General features: G+C 46.1%; 2 protein-coding genes across 3 annotated transcripts; one reads left to right on the top strand and one right to left on the bottom strand.

Annotated features, from left to right (window-relative positions):
• Positions 1-4,927: 4,927 nt before the first annotated feature.
• On the bottom strand, positions 4,928-7,599 carry LOC9656645 (crooked neck-like protein 1). The gene is made up of 7 exons (XM_002973813.2): positions 6,411-7,599; positions 6,276-6,341; positions 6,068-6,212; positions 5,793-6,011; positions 5,514-5,736; positions 5,269-5,467; positions 4,928-5,195 (listed from the first exon to the last, which is right to left on the bottom strand). The coding sequence occupies exons 1-7, from the start codon at positions 7,559-7,561 to the stop codon at positions 5,075-5,077; spliced, it is 2,124 nt and encodes a 707-aa protein (XP_002973859.1). The 5' UTR covers positions 7,562-7,599; the 3' UTR covers positions 4,928-5,074.
• A 1-nt stretch (position 7,600) lies between these two features.
• Positions 7,601-10,762, top strand: LOC112347639 (pentatricopeptide repeat-containing protein At2g33680-like). 2 transcript variants are annotated; one of them, XM_024678837.1, is made up of 5 exons: positions 7,601-7,702; positions 7,775-9,533; positions 9,586-9,632; positions 9,695-9,852; positions 9,911-10,762. In XM_024678837.1, the coding sequence occupies exons 1-2, from the start codon at positions 7,616-7,618 to the stop codon at positions 9,524-9,526; spliced, it is 1,839 nt and encodes a 612-aa protein (XP_024534605.1). In that variant the 5' UTR covers positions 7,601-7,615; the 3' UTR covers positions 9,527-9,533; positions 9,586-9,632; positions 9,695-9,852; positions 9,911-10,762. The 2 variants fall into 2 exon arrangements, with proteins under 2 accessions (XP_024534605.1, XP_024534604.1); XM_024678836.1 differs by having other exon boundaries at positions 7,775-9,632.
• Positions 10,763-18,196: the final 7,434 nt, after the last annotated feature.

Below are 18,196 nucleotides of genomic sequence, written 5' to 3'. Positions count from 1 at the left end.
CTTCGACTCGGTCCTGGACTCGATCTTCGACTCAGTCCCATCCGATGAACTCTTTGTCATTTGGTCATGCTTTCGGGGATCCTTTAGCCTATGACACCTTGGCGAGTTGGTTCCTTACAGAGTGGATTTGGGATAATCACTCATGGACAGATGGCCCAATCTTTGAAAGACAGGACTGTGATGCAGGTGGTGTTAGACCACCGGTATGACCAAAGTGAATGGGCATGGCTTTAGCATAACAGGTTGATATATCAGTGGTACCTTGGGGGTTGACCATGGGATCGGACATGTGAGGCATTTAGACCAAGTGCAAATGTTAAGTGGCATGGATGCCATTATCGGGGCTAGCATGCCCCAAGTCTTGAATTGGACTTATGGAGGGTGTGAATGAGACTCCTCCAAGTGGTCGAAGGTGTGGTTAAGTGACTAAAGTAGAATGGAAAAATTAGTCGCTTACACTTGAGTTTATTTTCTATTATTCGATCTGTTGCCATATATTACCGTCTACATTTATGTTGTGCAGTAGAGCCAATTTTTATTCTTTATGGCAACAGTCGTATACATGCATATACATGGGATGAAGCAGACCTGATTATGTATATGGGCAATCTCGAGCTTGAGTTGCAGTTATTGTAGGTGATGCCGAGTCAAGCTTTTGACCTCATTCTTAGTATAGATTAGTTGCGGTATAATCATGCCAAGTGTGACTTTGAGGCTTCTCCCTTTTGTCTCATACTTCTTTATATTTCTTCCATTCCTCTCACTTATGTTCTTTTTATCCCTTTGCTTCTCCTTGTGCTTCCATCACTTTTGTCTCCAAATTATTTCCTTTTATGTTTCCATTTTGTTCCTTTCTTATCTTTTCTGATCCCTTTGATAGTCTTTATGTTGCAACGGTTGATCTACTCATGAAGGAGTATGTTAATCTCTTTGAATTTGACCTATTATTTGAGGTTAAGATTGCAATATATCATCCTATTTCAACTAAAAATGCTTACCAAATCAAGGTTCTTGTTCGTCGTTGGTCACCCAAAGAGATCAAGATTTTACTTACAAACATTAATGAGATGTTAGAAAAGGGTGTTACTTGAAAGTCGTGGAGTCCTTAGGTGTGTGAACTTCATTTTGTGACGAAGTCTGATGGGCATATTCGTTTTTGCATTAACTATTATCTATTAAAAAAAATGATGTTCCCAAATGTGTACCCTCTTCCTCATATTGCTGATCTCTTGGATCTCTAGGGAGAAGTTGTTAGTTCACCAAGTTAGATCTTGCTTCTAATTATTAGCAAGTACCAATAGCCGAAGACGATATTTCTAAGATTGCTTTTCATACACCATTTGGTTTGTACAAGTTCTTGATGATGCCATTTGGTTTGAACAATGTTCTAACAACTTTTAGTAAATAATGGATGAGGTTCTTTGCGATATGCTAAAGGTGATTGTTGACTTTATCGATGATGTCTTAATCCACTCGAAGGGGACATGGGAGGAACATGTTTGTGATGTTCGTAAGATGTTAGATCAACTTCGGGAAATTGATTTTAAACTGAAATGGTCAAAATGCATGTTTGGGTCCAAGGACACGACTTATCTTGAATACTATATTTCTCGTGAAGGTTTGTAAGTTGATCCTGATAAATTTGTGGCTATTCTAAAGTTCCCTACTCTAAAGTATATGAATGATGTGTAGCACTTCCTAAGCAAGATGTAGCATCTCAGTCGTTTTGTTGATTATCTTTCTAATCGCACTGCATAGTTGCAAGTATTTTTGAAGATGTTAACCTCATCTTTCATTTGGTCTGCAAACTGTGAGTAGACATTTACTAATCTCAAAGAATTATTGACAACTCCTCTAGTTTTGGCATATCCTGACTATACTTAACCTTTCATTTTGCACATAGATGCATCTAATATCGGACTTAAAGATGCGTTGATGCAAGAGAGCCTGAGTGTGCTTAATCAACACCATCCCATTGCATATATCAGCCATACATTACAACCAACGGAGGTGAACTACTCCACGACAGAAAAAAAGTGTTTAGTAGCAGTTTGGGGTTTCGAGAAACTTCAAGTATATTTACATGGTTTTCAGACATTACTAGAAGGTGATCATGCTATAATTACTTCATTATTAAAGTGAAAAAACTTACTGCTCGGTGGGCTTTGAAGCTTCAAATATATGATTTTGGTGTTGTTCATCACCCAGAAAGTTTTATGGCTGATGTTGATGCCTTTTCTTGAGCTCATTTTCCTTCTTTACTGTCTTCTCATATTTTTAATAAGCCTATTGTTCTTGCATCTGTGGATTTTTTGGATGAATATTCCATGCTGTCGAAGGTTGTTGTACTTAACATTTAGTGTCCACAAGGTGCAGAGCAAGGTTTACCTTCTCTTGACTAGGTCTATGAGGCTCAAAAGATTAAGCTGTGGATTTGAAGGTTTCACAATGGGTTTAAGAATCCTACATCACTTACTAATGACTTACCATTTTAGCATTTACATTCTCAATATCGCTTTGAGGACGATCTTCTTTATTATGTGGGGACGAATCCTATTAATTATTTACAACTGATGGTGCCTTCGATCTTTATTCCACACTTTCTCCATGCCTACTATGATTCTCTTATTCTATGTGGGTATATGGGACATTTTTGTGTAACCGAGAAGTTACGCAGGTTTTTCTATTAGCTGGAAATACGATGTGATATTATCTAGTATGTGCATAGCTATGTTTGGTGCCAAACTCATAATACTTCCCCTCATGCTGTGAAAGAAAAGTTGAAATTAATTGTAATTTCCCGTCCGTTTGAGTTGGTGGCATTTGATTTAATAAAGCCTTTTCCATGGTCAATTACAGGTAATGAATATGTCATTATTGTTTTTGACAACTTGATTAATTAGGTGGAAGTTGATGCTTTTGCTAGTGCATCTGCCACTGCTATTGGTTACTTCCTCCTCAATTGAGTGGTGTTTTAGCATTCTTGTCTAAAGTGAATTTTTTCAAATAATGGTCTTATATTTATGGTTGAGGCATTTCATATTGTGGCATCTTGTTTGGGGATATACCACACTTTCACAAGTGTTTATCATCCATAATCAAATGGTTTGGTGGAACAACTCCTTCAGACCTTCAAAGAGATGATCGCAAAGTACATAAACTTTTAGCATTTGGATTGGGATGGTTATTTACTATCTCTTCGGTATGCGTATATCATAGGGGTATAGAGTTCTATTGATGCTTCACTATATAACCTCCTATATAATCATGATCCAATACTACCAACAGAGTTGGGTTTACCTTTACAATTGTCACAAACTACCAATGTTAGGTTATGGGATCAATATTTGATGAGCATTCTTCCACTTGTCCGAGCAGAGTTTGTTGAACACCTGGGCAACATACAAGTGTGACAACAATAATGTTATAACTCCCATTATTGTTTACCTGCAGAGTACAAAGTGGATGACTTAGTGTAAGTACATTTTTCCAATTTTATGGTACATGGTTTATCTAAAGGGCTCTTTACTAAAGTGGAAAGGATCATATCAAGTGTTCTGGCAAATGGGATCACAAGTTTATGAAGTTCAGCATGACATTTAGCAAACCAATCCTCTAAAAATTGTGCATATACAATAGATAAAATGCTTTGTACAAAGAAATCAAGAATAACTAACACTACTTACAGATCTATTAATGCCTCTTTTTTATGTTCCTTTAGATCTTGGCCCATCCATGAGAGAACCTTGACAATCTTCTATCATTCCGAGAAAAAAGGATGATGTAAGGTCTAAGTGTATGGTTACAATGCTATAATGGGATTTTGGTAATTATTGGATTAGTTTCAATTCGGACCATTTACTCCTGTATATAAGTTAATGTTTTTGGGCTAATTGATATGTATATTTTTTGTATCCCATTTCCATATTCCATGCACTCACAACAGCACATTATTATAATTACATAATTTAAAATTTATAGAAATAAATTTTACATAACTAGTTAGAATAAACTAGAATTTTACTGTTTGTGGATACTTAAGGGTATATGACAAAAATACAGACTTTTTACTAGGAATGAAGTAAATTAAATATTAACTACATTGATAAATTAGCTTAAATAGCAACTAAGTCATAAAGAACTCTTCAGTGCCACAAGATGTGGAAGTGCTAAGTGGTGAGTTTGAAGCTGGCTGGAGCCCAGGAAACTGTTCACTGACATGAAAGTTGGACTAGGAACAAAACTTTGTAGCTCAGCTCCAAAATAAAGAAGCAATTGAAAACTTAGCCATGTTGCTCTTTGACTTTATTTTGACACTATAACAGCAAATTCGAGAAATTCAATGTAGATTTCCTCTCTCTCTCTCGAATGGGACAACCTCCTTCATTCTGGCCATCGCTTTCTTCTTAGTTCCAATTGCAAGGGCCAACGTTGTTTTAGTGGCTGTCAACAATGCCAAAGGGACTCGCGGCCAGCGCTTCAAATCTGCCATGAGAGTCAAGGGAGTTCTTGCTACCATTGGATCCTTGGCTACTCACGAGCCAGGATCAAATCCATCTGGGAGCTCTCTTGGTCACGTGGTTTACCGGGGACCTGGTCCAGAGGATATAGATGGTAATCTATCCCGAGATGACCCACGTCTGGCGTGGGACGGGCGTGGCAATGCGCCGCAGGGATTGATCCGAGTTTATGATCATCAAGGCAGGGTTGCGGCCGTTCTACGTGGAGGCTGGAACCGGACGAGGGGTATGCAGTCACCACCCGGTTCTTGAATTATCTCATGGGTTTGGATCCACACGTTGTGGGAAAGATTAACGCGAAGCTGTCTAACGCATGGAGCGAGGGGTTCTTTGCGCACATCTTGGGAAGAAGCGTCCAGCAGCTAGCTAGTCATGATCAAACTAGTCAAAACTAGTCAAACTATAGCAAACCCAGAACATCAAAATTTGTATGAATACATGTTTGGCCCTTTAGAACGTAGCTTGATCTTTGGCTTCTTTCGTTTTCAGCCGAGCTACATGTTAGAAAGAGTGTACAATCCGAGAATTCTGACGGACAAGGACAAAACAACACCTCAATCGTTGTCCTCGATCGTTGTCTTTTGCTTCTTCCATTTGTAAGCGGCTTCCAGTATCTTGAGATTGGGAGCCATCGAGGTCTCGTCTGGGAATATATAGTCGTAGAACTCCTCTTGCCTGGAGTGACCAAGAAAAGCCGTGAGTCTCGAGAAGAAACGAGGAAAGGGTAAATGTTATATATACTACGTACCCAGCAAACGTCCCGTCCTCCTGCGCTATCGGTCGCTTCCGCTTGACAGTCCTCGGTTGTTTCTTCTTCACCGTAGCAGCATCGCCAAGGTCACCGAAGCTTTCCTCCATTTGTTGCCATTCGTCGAGCAGCATCTTCCTGTCCTCTTTTTGCTCCGGGGCTGAAGATCTAAAGTACTCGAATGCTCGTTCATAGACGCCTGAGGGAAGACAAAAGTTAAACAAGTTTGGCAAAGAGTGCTTTACCTCTAGCCCGCCGGACTCGCTGCGACGCTTGTTCTCTCAAGACGTCCTGATTGATTTCCCTTTCTTCTCCTTGAGCTACGGATTCCTCTTCCAGTCTCACGCCCCCTTCAAACTTGGCGTAGCTTAGCCACACCTTCAGATGCTTCGTCCTGTCCAATAATCTCTCGTAGAGCTCCCTCGTGCGTTCGTTCTCCCCCTCGTTGATTTCGAAGTCAATGTACGCCTGAAGACAAAACGAATGTCAGCACGGAAGAGAACTCTTCGTGTTTACGATCTTACCTTCCACAAAAGCTCGGGCATGTCAAGGACAGGCTGCGATATTGCCAACTCAAAAATGGCCCGACCCCTTTCAGTTTCTCCAAGTGATTGCTCTAGATCAGCATATTTACTCCATGCGTAACAATTAGCGGGAGCCCATTCAAGGTATCTTTCGTATAGCGCCCTGCACCTGTGCATGTTCCCAAGCTGGAGCTCTATCTCGATATACGTTTTAAATATCTGTGAGCAAAGAGTGCATAAAAACCTTGCATAAATGGCCCGCAAGAAAACCTTACCTTGTCCTTGGGTGCCTTCCCGATTGCATTTCCTAGAATCGTTCGAGCAGCAGTCAGATTTTTCTGCCTGATTTCGAACTTGGCAGCCATTAACCAGAGTTTTGCGAATGTAAATTTCTTGTGCGGTATGATGCCCAGACAAGCACTGAAAAATAAAACACGACGATCAGGTAAGGAGTTCCAAGTGACAGACTTATAAAATACGTACCTGTAAACATCCCGGGTACGATCCATGTCTTCAGCCTCGAGTTCTTCATACAGAGCATAATTGATCCTGCACGAAAAATTAAAACAAAAGTTGATAAAGCAATCTGAAAGCAACTTCTTTTTTTGCTTTGCGTACCAGAGATATATGTATCGTTGCCAGTACCGTTTCTCTTCCGCAGGAGGCACGTTTGCAATGGCTCGCTCGTAGACCTCACGAATCCTATCCTTGTCCCCAACACTTTCCTCCAGCCGAATATAATCGAACCAGAAATCATAGTTGAGTGGATTCTTCTTGACTTCATCCTCGTACTGGAACCTTCGCTTGCTCACAATCACATCCTCGATACCCTCCCTGTTCCCGTGCTGCTTCTCAAAAGCCACAAACTTCTTGTACAGCTCCTCCGCCTGCGACTTCGGTATGTTGTCCAGAGCGTACTTGTAAATAGCCCGGGCCCTCTCAAACTCCTTGCACCGCTCCTCAAAGTTGGCAAACGCTACAAATAGCTCCTCGGTCTGACCATCCTCGCCGAGCTCCACCACCGCTCGGTGGTAGCAATCCCGGGCCCTCGTCACGTCCCCGTTCTTAAACTCAAACTTCGCGAACCGGATCCACGCCTTGACGGTGGGAAGACAGCGGACGTATCTCTCGTAAATCCCACGTGCCCGCTCCACCTCGTTGTACCGGAGCTCGAACTTGATATACGCGGCCCAGCCATGGTGGTCGGGCTCCCAGAGCATCCATCTCTCGAAAATCTGGCGAGCACCACCGATGTTCACCATCATCTCCTCCATATGGATGTACTTGTACCAGAGCTGGTCGATCCGGGGCAGTAAATTCACGGCCCTGTCCCATACATTCCTGGCGTGGTTCACGAACTTGTTCCTCATCTCCATCTCGGCATACTTGAGCCATAGCGTCTGGTTCGTGTAGTCGACCGTGATAGCTCTCTCCCACACCGACCTCGCCCTGTTAAAGTCCTTCTGGGACTCCTCCCACTGGGCGTACTTGACCCACACCCCAATGTTCCAGCGTACCCGGCGGATGAGATCCTCGTACTCCTTGCGCTTGCGGAGGCGGTACTCGTCGAGCTCCTGCTTGTCGGTGATCTTCTGCTTGGGCGGCCGGATCTCGGGCTCCTGGCGCTCGCGAGTCTCCCGAAGAATCTGCTCGGCGGTGATCTGGACTGGCGCCGGCGTCTTGTTCTTGACGCGCGTCGGCCGCGGCAGCTTTACCTCCGTCTCCTTGCGCGTGAGGTAGCCCAACGACGCATCCGCCTCCCGCGCCATGGCCCCGACCCAAGAACCCTAGAAATGCCGGGGTTTTAGGGTTTTGCGCCTAAGATGCTCTTGAAGATCGCGAGGCCTCGCATTTCCCTCGCGCGCTACACGAGGAGTTCCTTTTGCTCCAGTGCCGCGCACGAAAGATCGGTAAGTTCTCGCTCTCCCTGTGGAAAATCTCTTCTCTAGAGAAAGATCTAAAATCTCTTGGAAAACTCTCAGGAAGCTCGGGAGGCTTCAAGGAAGCGAATCAAGCTCCAGCGCCTCGAGGAGAAGTCGCGGCGGCGCAAATTCCTGGCAGCTCTCAAAGACTGCAAGGATCTCGGCAAGCTCGTCCAGCTCCACGCCGAGGCAGCGCAAACCGGCGATGACACCAACGTTTTCGTGGCGAGCGCGCTCATCGGCAGCTATGCCAAGCTCGGCAGCGTGGCGGACGCTCGCAAAGTCTTTGACAAGCTCCCACAGCCCGACCTTGTGTCGTGGACGGCGCTCCTGGCCGGGTACGCTGACCGCGGTGATGCGCAAGAGGTTTTACGTTTGTTCCTGCGAATGCAGGCTCAGGGATGCGTGCCGGATGCCCGAGCTTTCGTGCTCGCGGCCAAAGCTTGCGGTGCGCTAGCGTCGAGCGAGCAAGGGACGCAGCTTGGAGGTGGCAAGGCCGTGAAAGCTGTAGCTCTGGAGCAAGGAATGGCGATCCACGCTCAAGCCGAGAGCGCTGGCTGTGACAAGGAGCTCTTCGTTGGAAGCATGCTAGTCGACATGTACACGAAGTGTGGGAGCACTCTGGATGCTCGACGGGTTTTCGACAGGATGGAGGGACACGACGTGGTTTCGTGGACTGCTCTCGTGCTTGGCTATGCCGAGAGTGGTGAAGCGGAGATGGCACTGGAAGTTTTCTCGCGGGCTCGGCGGAGACAAGGCTGCGAACCGAATGCTCGGACTTTTCTAGCAGTGATAAAGGCTTGCGCTAGCTTGGCTGCGAAGGAAGAAGGGACACAGGTCGAGGGGAGGCTTGTCAAGTTGAAGACTCTCAAGAGGGGCATGGCTCTTCACTCCCAAGCTCTCGGCAGTGGCTCCTGCGAGTTCGATGCTTTCGTCGCAAGTACGGTGGTGGACATGTACGGGAAGTGTGGGAGCTTGGTGGACGCAAGGATGACCTTCGACAGGATTCCATTTCTCGACGTTGTTCTGTGGAACGCTCTGATGCGGGCTTGCGCGGAAAACAACGAGGAGCGCTTGACGCTCGAGCTCCTGCGGTGCATGAGGAGCGGAGGTCCATCTCCGGACGAGCAGAGCTTTGCGGTCGGTCTCGGCGCATGCAGCAGCAACGCAGCACTGGAAACTGGCAAGGCGATCCACTCGGAGATTTGCAGAGATGGTGTGGAGAGCGACGCGGTTGTAGCAAACTGTCTGCTGGATTTCTACGCCAAGTGTGGGAACATGGTGGACGCTCATCGGATTCTCGAGGCAAACCACAGGAGGACCGCGACATGGACGTCGCTCATCGCAGGATACAGCCGCCAAGGCGACTCCAAGCAGGTGTTCGAGCTCTTCCACGCTATGGAGGACGAAGGCCTGGAGATCGACTGCGTCACTCTCGTCTGCGTCCTCACCGCTTGCAGCCACGCCGGCCGCGTCGAGCAAGGCAAGAAGCTGTTCCAGGAGATGAGCTCCAAGCATGGGATCACTCCAGGGGAGGAGCACTACGTGTGCATGGTCGATATGCTGGGCCGAGCGAATCGACTGGACGAAGCAGTGGGCTTGCTCGAGAGGATGCCGCACAGGCCGAGCTCGGTAGCGTGGAGGGCAGTACTGGCGGCCTGCAAGAAGTGGAAGAATGTGGGCTTGGGAAAGGTGGCTTTTGAGTCATTGCTGGAGCTCGGAGAGCGTGATCCGGCAACTTACGACTTGATGGCAAGCATATATGGGAGTTCATCATCATCATCAACCAAAGAGAGAACGAGATCTCCATGAAAGAGAGGTGTTTGTCTTTCTTTTCTTTGGTTTTCTATTCAGAGCTACCCTAAACACAGATATGGCGGAGGCTGTGATCGTAGGCGCCTTGGCTCCCGGTGTCAATGTGAGTGCTTTCGTTTTCTTGTTTCTTCGCTGCGATGATGGCTTGAGGTCGTGTGTTTGCAGAGACCAACATGGACGGCTTTTAGAAACGTGATGATCTCCTTGTCCGTGGTTCTAGCCGTGCAGCTTGCAATCGCAGTGCAGTGGAGCAGTAACGAGCTGCTGCTCCATGTCTGCTGCCTCACAGCTCTCGCAGCAACGCTCTTCCTTCTCCTCAAATGGTAAGGCCGTCTTCTTTGTGCTCTTACAAAAGTTCGTTCTTGCGGCTTCTTCTATCAGGTTTGTCTCCGAGACTGGACTGGTTACTGTCCAGCAGCAAATGGACGAGCTCGGAGCTCTCAACAACAAGGCACAGTGAGAGCTTGGTTACGTTGGCCGGTTCAAGCTTCTCGGTTAGGAGATAAGCACGAGTGGATAGACAAAAGGGGTGGGAAGGCATTGGCTATGGCGACGGCAGGCTCAACCTTCGTCACCATTCCAAACTCACGCGTCAGGCATTGTTCCCGGCAGCACAAGAGCAAGCAATTCGGTCTCCAGGTACGTGCAGTGAGCAGCGAGGAGGAAGAGTTTGAGGCCCGGCTAGCAAGGATCCAGAGGAAGTCCGCTGCTGGAAAGAAGGCTGCGGCACGCAGGGCGAAGAAACTGGAAGGCAGCGGGGGCGCCAGCAAAGGAGGCAAGGCGTTGTTGCTACCGCCGGTGCCTCTCGAGGATGCCATCTCGGAGGGTCTAGTGGTGGAGCTCGGGTTTAATCCATACACCGAGAGGCTCAATGGAAGGTTTGCGATGCTCGGCTTGGCGGCGCTGCTCCTGGTAGAGCTAGCAACGGGCAGCAGCTTTGTCAAGTACCATGAAGCAGCGATAATTGGGATCCAGGCCTACACCATGCTCGCCATAGCTGCGTTGTTTGTCAAGTATGAGAAGGAGAAGAGAAGTGTTTGGCCGCCCCAGGCCTGATGATTCGTGAAGAAAAGTTGAGCTCCAGCCATTCGCTGATTGTTCTTGGTCCATCATCGTGATGATAAACGATCAAACTCTATATATGACATCTCCAGTGAGGTGTGAGATGGGGTCACAAAGCCCTCTCTGGCGTTGCAAAATTCCAGCCCAGACCTCATTGCCTTTCTCAGTGAATTGGCAGTAATACGAGCATAAAACTGATCCTTGGGGTCAATCCACACAAAAAGTGACGCTACGTTGAATAACCACTTTTATAGTACTTTGATCATGGTTCTTGTTCTCTTCCATCCAGATCTTGAGCAATAGAAAATACAAGAGCATTAAACACCAAGTCCTTGTCCATGATCAAACTCACCTCTCCATTGTGGCATTTTGCAATCCATCCAAGGATGCCGTGATAGGACGTCTACCAAAACTTATCAATGAGGAATCCACCAATCTACAAGTCAAATCTTGTATGAGGAGCACATCACAAATATCCACACAATATTTGGATGGCAAACATTCTGAAAAACATCAAATTTACAACTAAACCAAAAATACAGCAGATCTCTCAAATTTCTGTCAATTTTTATTATGTCTACTTAAATAACAAACTTATATTAGCTAAACATTAATGTATATATATTATCATATTGTCTGTAAAAGGATTCAGAAAGATTCTCACAGCACAATATGGCAGCTCCAGCAAGAGCAATGGATCTGTGGAAGAACTGGGACACCGTCTCAAGGCATGTGCCAGGAGCAAAGATCTCAACGAGGACAGCTCCATGCTTATTTCCAATCTCCGCCATTGCAAGTTCCTGGCGGATTATCTGGTGCTCATGTATGGCGCTTGCGGGGAACTGCAGCGGGCCTTGGAGATCTTCGCCTCTATCCCGAACCCTGACACCAGATCACACAACATTATGCTCAATGTCTACAACCACAATGGTCGACTGAAAGAAGCCAAGATCAAGTCCCCCTACCTGACACAGTTTTTTGGAACTCCGTGACTATTGTATATGCCCAGACCAGGTATTTTGAAGACGCTGGATTGATTCGATGGCATGCGCGGGCGGGATCTAATCACCTGGAAATTGATGATAATCGCGTTTGCACGGTCCCTTCTGGCTAGAAAGTTCTTTGACAGGATGCCTAAGCGGAACGAGGTAGCATGGAACTGCCTCATTTCCACATTTGCCAAACGGTCTGGAGGTTTCCAAGGCCCTTTTTGACGTTATGCCGCAACAGAATTCTTTTTCGTGGACAAGGATATTCAATGCGTATGCCCAAGCCGGATATCCTTGGTGCCCCGTGTTTGAGAGGATGCCACTTCACGATGCCTTGTCGTCAACGGCCATGATCACTGCGTTTGTGCAAAATGGAATGGATGTGGAGGCGAGGATATTTCTTGCAATGGAGGAAAGGGATTTGATCTGATGATTTTATTGGGGGGAGCATCTTGGTCAGGCAAAAGAGATGTTTGATTCAACGCAAGGCAAAGCAGCGGGTACCTGGAATGTTCTGGCAAAATCATTTCTACAGAATGGTAAGATTGACATGACAAGGATGATGTTTGATAAAATGCCATGCAGAAGCTTAGTGTTGTGGAACATCGCAGTGTCAGCCTATGCTCAAAGCGGTGTGTTGATCACGCAAAGTTTATGTTTGATCAAAAGAAACGTGATCTCCTGGACTGCTTTGATGTCATCTGGCGCACAGAACAGCTCCATTAATCTTGTGAATATCATGTTCCAGAAAAATGCCTTTCTGCAATGTCGTCTCCTGGAATGCTGTTGTTGCAGCAAATGCCCAACTTGGATACGTTGATGCTTTGATGCGGATCCATTTTCGTGGAACTTCCGAAGCGGGATATCGCGCTCAAGCCTTGCAGGTCCTGGAAAGGATGCCAAAACACTGTGTCATCTCATGGAATGTAGAGCTCGTGGCATTTGGACGAATGGTTGCTTAGAGCAGTGCCAAACGAGATTCAAATCCATGCCTGAGAGAACCCCAGTATCTTGGAACACCATGATCGCAGTCTACTGCCAATTCTCCTGCTTGGATGAGGCCAGGCTCGCATTCGACAGAATGCTGCAGAGGCACGTTGTGTCATGGAGCTCAGTGATCACGGGGCTCTCTCACTGCGGCAGAGTGAGCGAGGCCAGGGGACTCTTGGCATCCATGCCCACTCGCGAAGTCACAGCATGGAACATCATGACCTCGGCCTACTAGTAAAACGGCTTCTTTCAGGAAGCTCTCACAACTTTCCATGAAATGCTTGTCCGGGACCTCGTGTCGTGGAATGCCATATCAAGGATCATGCGCCAGCAGACGAAGCCCTCTTTCTCTTCCGGATGATGAACTTGGCAGGGATTGCACCAGACAGGATCGCCATTCTGGCCTGGTGCAGCCATGCCGGACGAGCATCAGCAAGTGATTTGTCCTCGAACTCAATACCATCTTGCCTTGGAAAGCTAAACCAGTTCTCGGAGAAATATCTTCCTAGGCCTGGGAGGCGCACAGCTCTACTATTTGGACTTGTCAGAAAATCTTCTGGTTGGCAGCCTTCCAGCTTCTCTGGGTAAGTCTTCGAGCCTCTCCATTCTCATGGTGGCAAGGTCAAGCTTGGAAAACAAGACATGGATTTCGGCCAGCTCCACCGGCTGGTTCACTTGGATCTCTCCCACAACGAGTTTGAAGGAGATCTATCAGCGTTGACTTCCAACACCGGCAACATCAGGATTGTCACGCCTGCTGCAAATCAACTGGATTATCAGCAGCCTCGACAAAAAGTGCCCTCCACGATCCTTGCATTTTGAGTATACAAATTTAGAAATGCTGTTAAAGCTTTGCGTTGTAGTCTTGCCTTTTGCCAGCAGCGTGAAGGTTGGCAACCAACACATATGGACATTCAGGCCTAAACTCCACAATTTTCTCAGCTGCCCGAGCTGCCAGATCATCATTCTCGTAGAAAGTTCACGCTGCTAGCAAGCTCCCCCATGTAGCACCATGGGCGGCAAATGGCATCTTGTCTGTCACCTCCTCGGCACTATCAAGCTAGACGTCGCCAGAATGTCAACAACACAGCAACCGCGTGGGAGTCAACCCAAAGTCAGCATTGACACAAACTGTGTCAACGCCTTATAGGTTGCAAGCTTGTGGGAGCGAGCCCCAGAGGTTATTTCTCGCGAGATCCAAAGTCCCATGTTGAAATATTCCACTGGTATATGCTCTATTTCGTTAAAGTGGGATTTATTCAGTAAAATGGGACTAAGTACAAATTTTCAAGTATTTGAAAATGACGTGAAATTATATGTTTTTTGTCCAGGGGCTAGACATATCTGGGGCATGGTGACTAGCGCGGTGACTTTGTGTCTAGACTGAGTCCATTTGGTTGTATAATAAATCTCATTGTCAAGGTGAACAAGCCGAATCTGAAGCTAAAGAAGAGCGATGGCATGCGCGCACACACTATTTGTTTGTTCATTGAGCGTGTGGTGAGCTTTCCAAGATGAATGTCATTCCTATTAGCCAGACATATAACTTAATGGTGAGAACATTTAGATATTATTCAATGTTATCTTTTTCTAATGAATCTAATTGTGAAGGTGTAGCAAGAGGCATTGCTAGTCTGGAGAAGTCATTTAATTCACTTGACCCTTAGTGTATTTTCATGAAACTAAATAACATTCATATTATTAAGGAATTTCTCTAGTACCTTTTTTTTACGACATAGAGGCTTGCATTTCTTTCAAAGGTGATTTAGTAAAAGGCCTGAGGGCACATGCCATTCTATTTCTCAGACCGGTATTAAGATATACTAGTGCAAAGGGAAAAAGGTATTTGGTGATCAAGTAAATGACATGAGGGCACACGCCATTATAAGCCTAAGCGCTAGTGGACACCTCCTTTTTGGTACTCTCAGCGGTACTATCATCCTTCTCCGGGTCAGTTGTTTTGCTTTGGATTGTTGTCTCTGACGTTACTGGGGCGTTCTCGATAGTTGTTAATGTTGCCGTTTGTTCAGAAAAATGATCACCTGGAGTATAGTACGGGGAGTTTGGAAGACTTATATATTCTACATCTTCACCTATCTCCTTCTCCGTCTCCTTTTCTGCCTCACTTACAGATTTTGTGCTTGCCATGAGAACGCTCTTCACCCTAAAATATGGAGTTCGTTGTGTTATAAAAGGAAACCAACACACACGCTGCAAGGGAATGATGGTACATAAAGCACGTAAGCCCACAATATGGGTTTATGTGCCATTAATATGGGCCACACACCATATTATTAGATTTATGCACGTGTGATTGGTAAATGCATATGTCACATCATCTTTGTTTTACCTTACACACTATATCAGGCCTAATGAACCATATCACATGTGCATACATGCTATATATATGGAGAAGTATTATGCAAGGATAGAAAAATTCAATGCATGATTGTGGAGAGCAATGGCATGAAGCCACATGCTAAATAACATTTTAGAGAAATAATTAAAATAAAAACATGCAAACAGTACTGAGTGGACCAAGACTTAGAAGTGCACAATTGAATGAGGTATTTCTAATAAATATTTCACTCACCTTATATAGGAATGGCTACCACTCTCAAATGGCGTATCGCCTCATGCCATCACCTCGCAATTTGTTATAACAATCCGATGAATTCATATTCGGCTTGTTCACCTTGAACTTTAAGTAAGATTTGCTAGAACAACTAAGAATTTATACTTGTTATTTGTATCATCTCACCTAGGAATGGTGTAAGGCCACATGCCATCACGCCTCCTCTGATTCAGATTTGGATTGTTCACCTTGAAATAAAATACATTAGAAACTTAGTAAAGGAATATTAATGAATCTCACCTTGAACCCGGGTTATGAATGCTCTTGCTGCATCTCTTGCATGGTCTGGCAAGGTGATAGTGGCACTCTGCTTCCGCATCCAACCATGCACAACATTATCCACCGATATGCTCATGCTGGGATCCCTTGGATTCAGCACCCATCTCTTTTCTAGGCAATCCTTCGTATATCCGAAACTTGGCTTGAACCACTCCACAGTTACATTGAAGGAGTTAGTTTCCGCGTCCTCCTCTGCATCAGTGATGCAGCGCCCCACCCATATCATTTGTTTTTTATTACTGGGTCTGACAAACACGACCATTCCTTTGCAGACCTGTACTGGATTGAATGCTGAATCCGGCTTCTTGTTCCACGGCCCACAATAGTGATCCTCAACATCGTTATCTGTCACTGCATTTCCAAAGAACATTGTTCCGCTACTATCTGGTGCTCTGGGTTCTGGCCAAAAGGACTCTTCCAATTCTTCATATACAACAGGCCCATTTTGGATAGCAGATATAATCTTCTCCCAGTATTCGATCAAAGGCTTGCACCTCTGAAAATAGGATTCTCCACCAAACACCAACCCCCTCTTCCAGAAGGCAATATGCTGTCTAATCCCGGCCACTATACTTTCCTGGTCTTTGAGTCCATCCGGGTGCATCGGCCGTGGGGAACCCTAAGGAATCATAGGTTCCCCAGTTATGGGATCTCTCTTGAAGAGTTCAATGCCGTCCACTGGCAACCACACTGTGTCCCATTCTCTCATCTTGTACCTCATCACTGGAACACTGTCACGCATGTTGAAATGAAACTGAAGAGGATTGGAGTGGCCAATCAGCGTTTCGGATCCGTCCCTGATGTAGCCTCTTACAAACCCCTTAAAGTCTGGAACCTCTGTCACAAGTGCAGCTTCAACAGTGCCTTTGATGCAATTTTGGAATTCATCGTAGAGTTGTGGGAGGGTGAGGACATTGGATCGCCGGAGGGACTCTGCCAGGTGACTGAACATGGCATCGACGTCTTCATGAGTGTGCCCAACTATGAGAAAGCCAAGTGTAACCGTTTCAAATATGCCTTTGGCAACAAGCATCGCCAAGTACGCGAAGACGTACATGTTTTTGTTCTCACTGCCAGCATTGTCTGTTTTGAGTAGAAGATGGGGTGGAAGGCCACATCGGCCGCAAGAACTTCCTTGAGATTCTGCTTCGTTTGGATGAGGCTGTGCATTCACCGGGCGACCAGCCTCGTCGGAATGGCATGAGGCCTCACGTGATAACCCTACAATCTGACGGCCAACATATTCACTGGGATGGCATGGGGCCCCACGCGATACTGCAAGCCTTTGCTCCTCTTCCAACTGAACCCTGTATGGGGTTCGATCGACAAGGGCCTTATGCAAGGGTTGGCCGTTCAGCTTAGTCTGCGCACTTTGCAGAGACCTTAAGTGTTTTGCTAGGGATGCAATCATCATGTTTTCACCCCCGCCACCCCATAGAGGTACAAAGAAGTTCCCATAGTTCTGGGCACCATGCCCATGAGCGATTATGCCAAACAGAGACACAGGCAGCTGCATGGATGAAGAGATTGCCTTGGGGGCAGGATTGAGTTGAGGTAAGCACGTCTTTTTCTGGTCCATTTTGTCGTGGATGATGCAGAGGTAAGAGTCAGGTCTCTCCATGGAGAGAATCCTGTTATGATAATATGCAGTCCTGCAGCTTCTCTGCTCGATGTTGTGGTTGAGCCGCCTTCTAACCAACGTCTCTCGCTCTTGAGCGATGCAAGAATTCTTCGACAAAGCCATTTTGATAGCAGTGCACTCGTCACACTTTGAAAAGCTGGAGTACTTTCCTATACTCACATCCCTGAACCTGTTGCTCCACAATCTACTAAATTTAGATTGGCTCAGCTTCCTATAGCCATTACTCTGGAGTTCCCGATTCACATCTTCCAATATGGCCCCCTTGGTATACATGGAAGGGAGAACTCGTTGGGTGTCTCGTGTTCCATCTTCCAAGAGGCGGGTTTTATGTGGTTGCTGCTCGCTACATGTCTCGACAAACCTCTTGAAGATTGCCTCTCCATATACAACATGACCCCTGGTTTTGTGCGTACCGTCGTTCCCATGGATTGCCTGTTGAACCCTTTGTTCCTCGAACTCAGTTTTGATTCTGTAGAATGTGGTTCGAGGGACTCCATAAATGATTCTCCATGCCTTCATGCAAACCAAACCCCTCTGGAAGACCATGCCCCCCACCTGATGTTCTGAAGCATCAACAAATGACCATAATGCCTCATACACAAAATTGCGAGCTGCCTTCCAGGACAATGTCTTGTATCTTGCTCTCTCCTCTTCAATAGCATCCCAATCAGTATGTTGACAACACCTCCTCTTGCAACAAGCAACTGTCGAGACCATTCGAACCTCCATCGCCATTTTCTACCTTTTCGGTTCGTTGCTTAGATCCCTTTGGCTGTGCTTTAGGAAGGTGTACTTTCTTTTCCCATGAAGAGATGTTCTGTCATCAGTTGTAGTGGTGTTTGATTGTGAATCCTTCACATTCTCAAACACTAAGTGCCTCAATTTCCACTGCACAATGCTTCCAATAGTCAGACTGTTTTCTTCTGTGTCAACAACCTCTAAAATCGCAACTCCAATATCATCCCAGCCCAATTCTTGATTAGCAACCGCATCTCTTGGATCGACAACTGTGGCTAAGCCCTCAGCTACCACCTCCCCCTCGGGGTTGTTTAGAAACACCTTTGCCTGAA

This window comes from Selaginella moellendorffii, unplaced genomic scaffold (assembly GCF_000143415.4).
Source record: "Selaginella moellendorffii unplaced genomic scaffold, v1.0 SELMOscaffold_23, whole genome shotgun sequence".
NCBI lineage: Eukaryota > Viridiplantae > Streptophyta > Lycopodiopsida > Selaginellales > Selaginellaceae > Selaginella > Selaginella moellendorffii.
The sequence above is the reverse complement of the archived record's forward strand: the minus strand, read 5'-3'. Positions and strand labels throughout refer to the sequence as shown.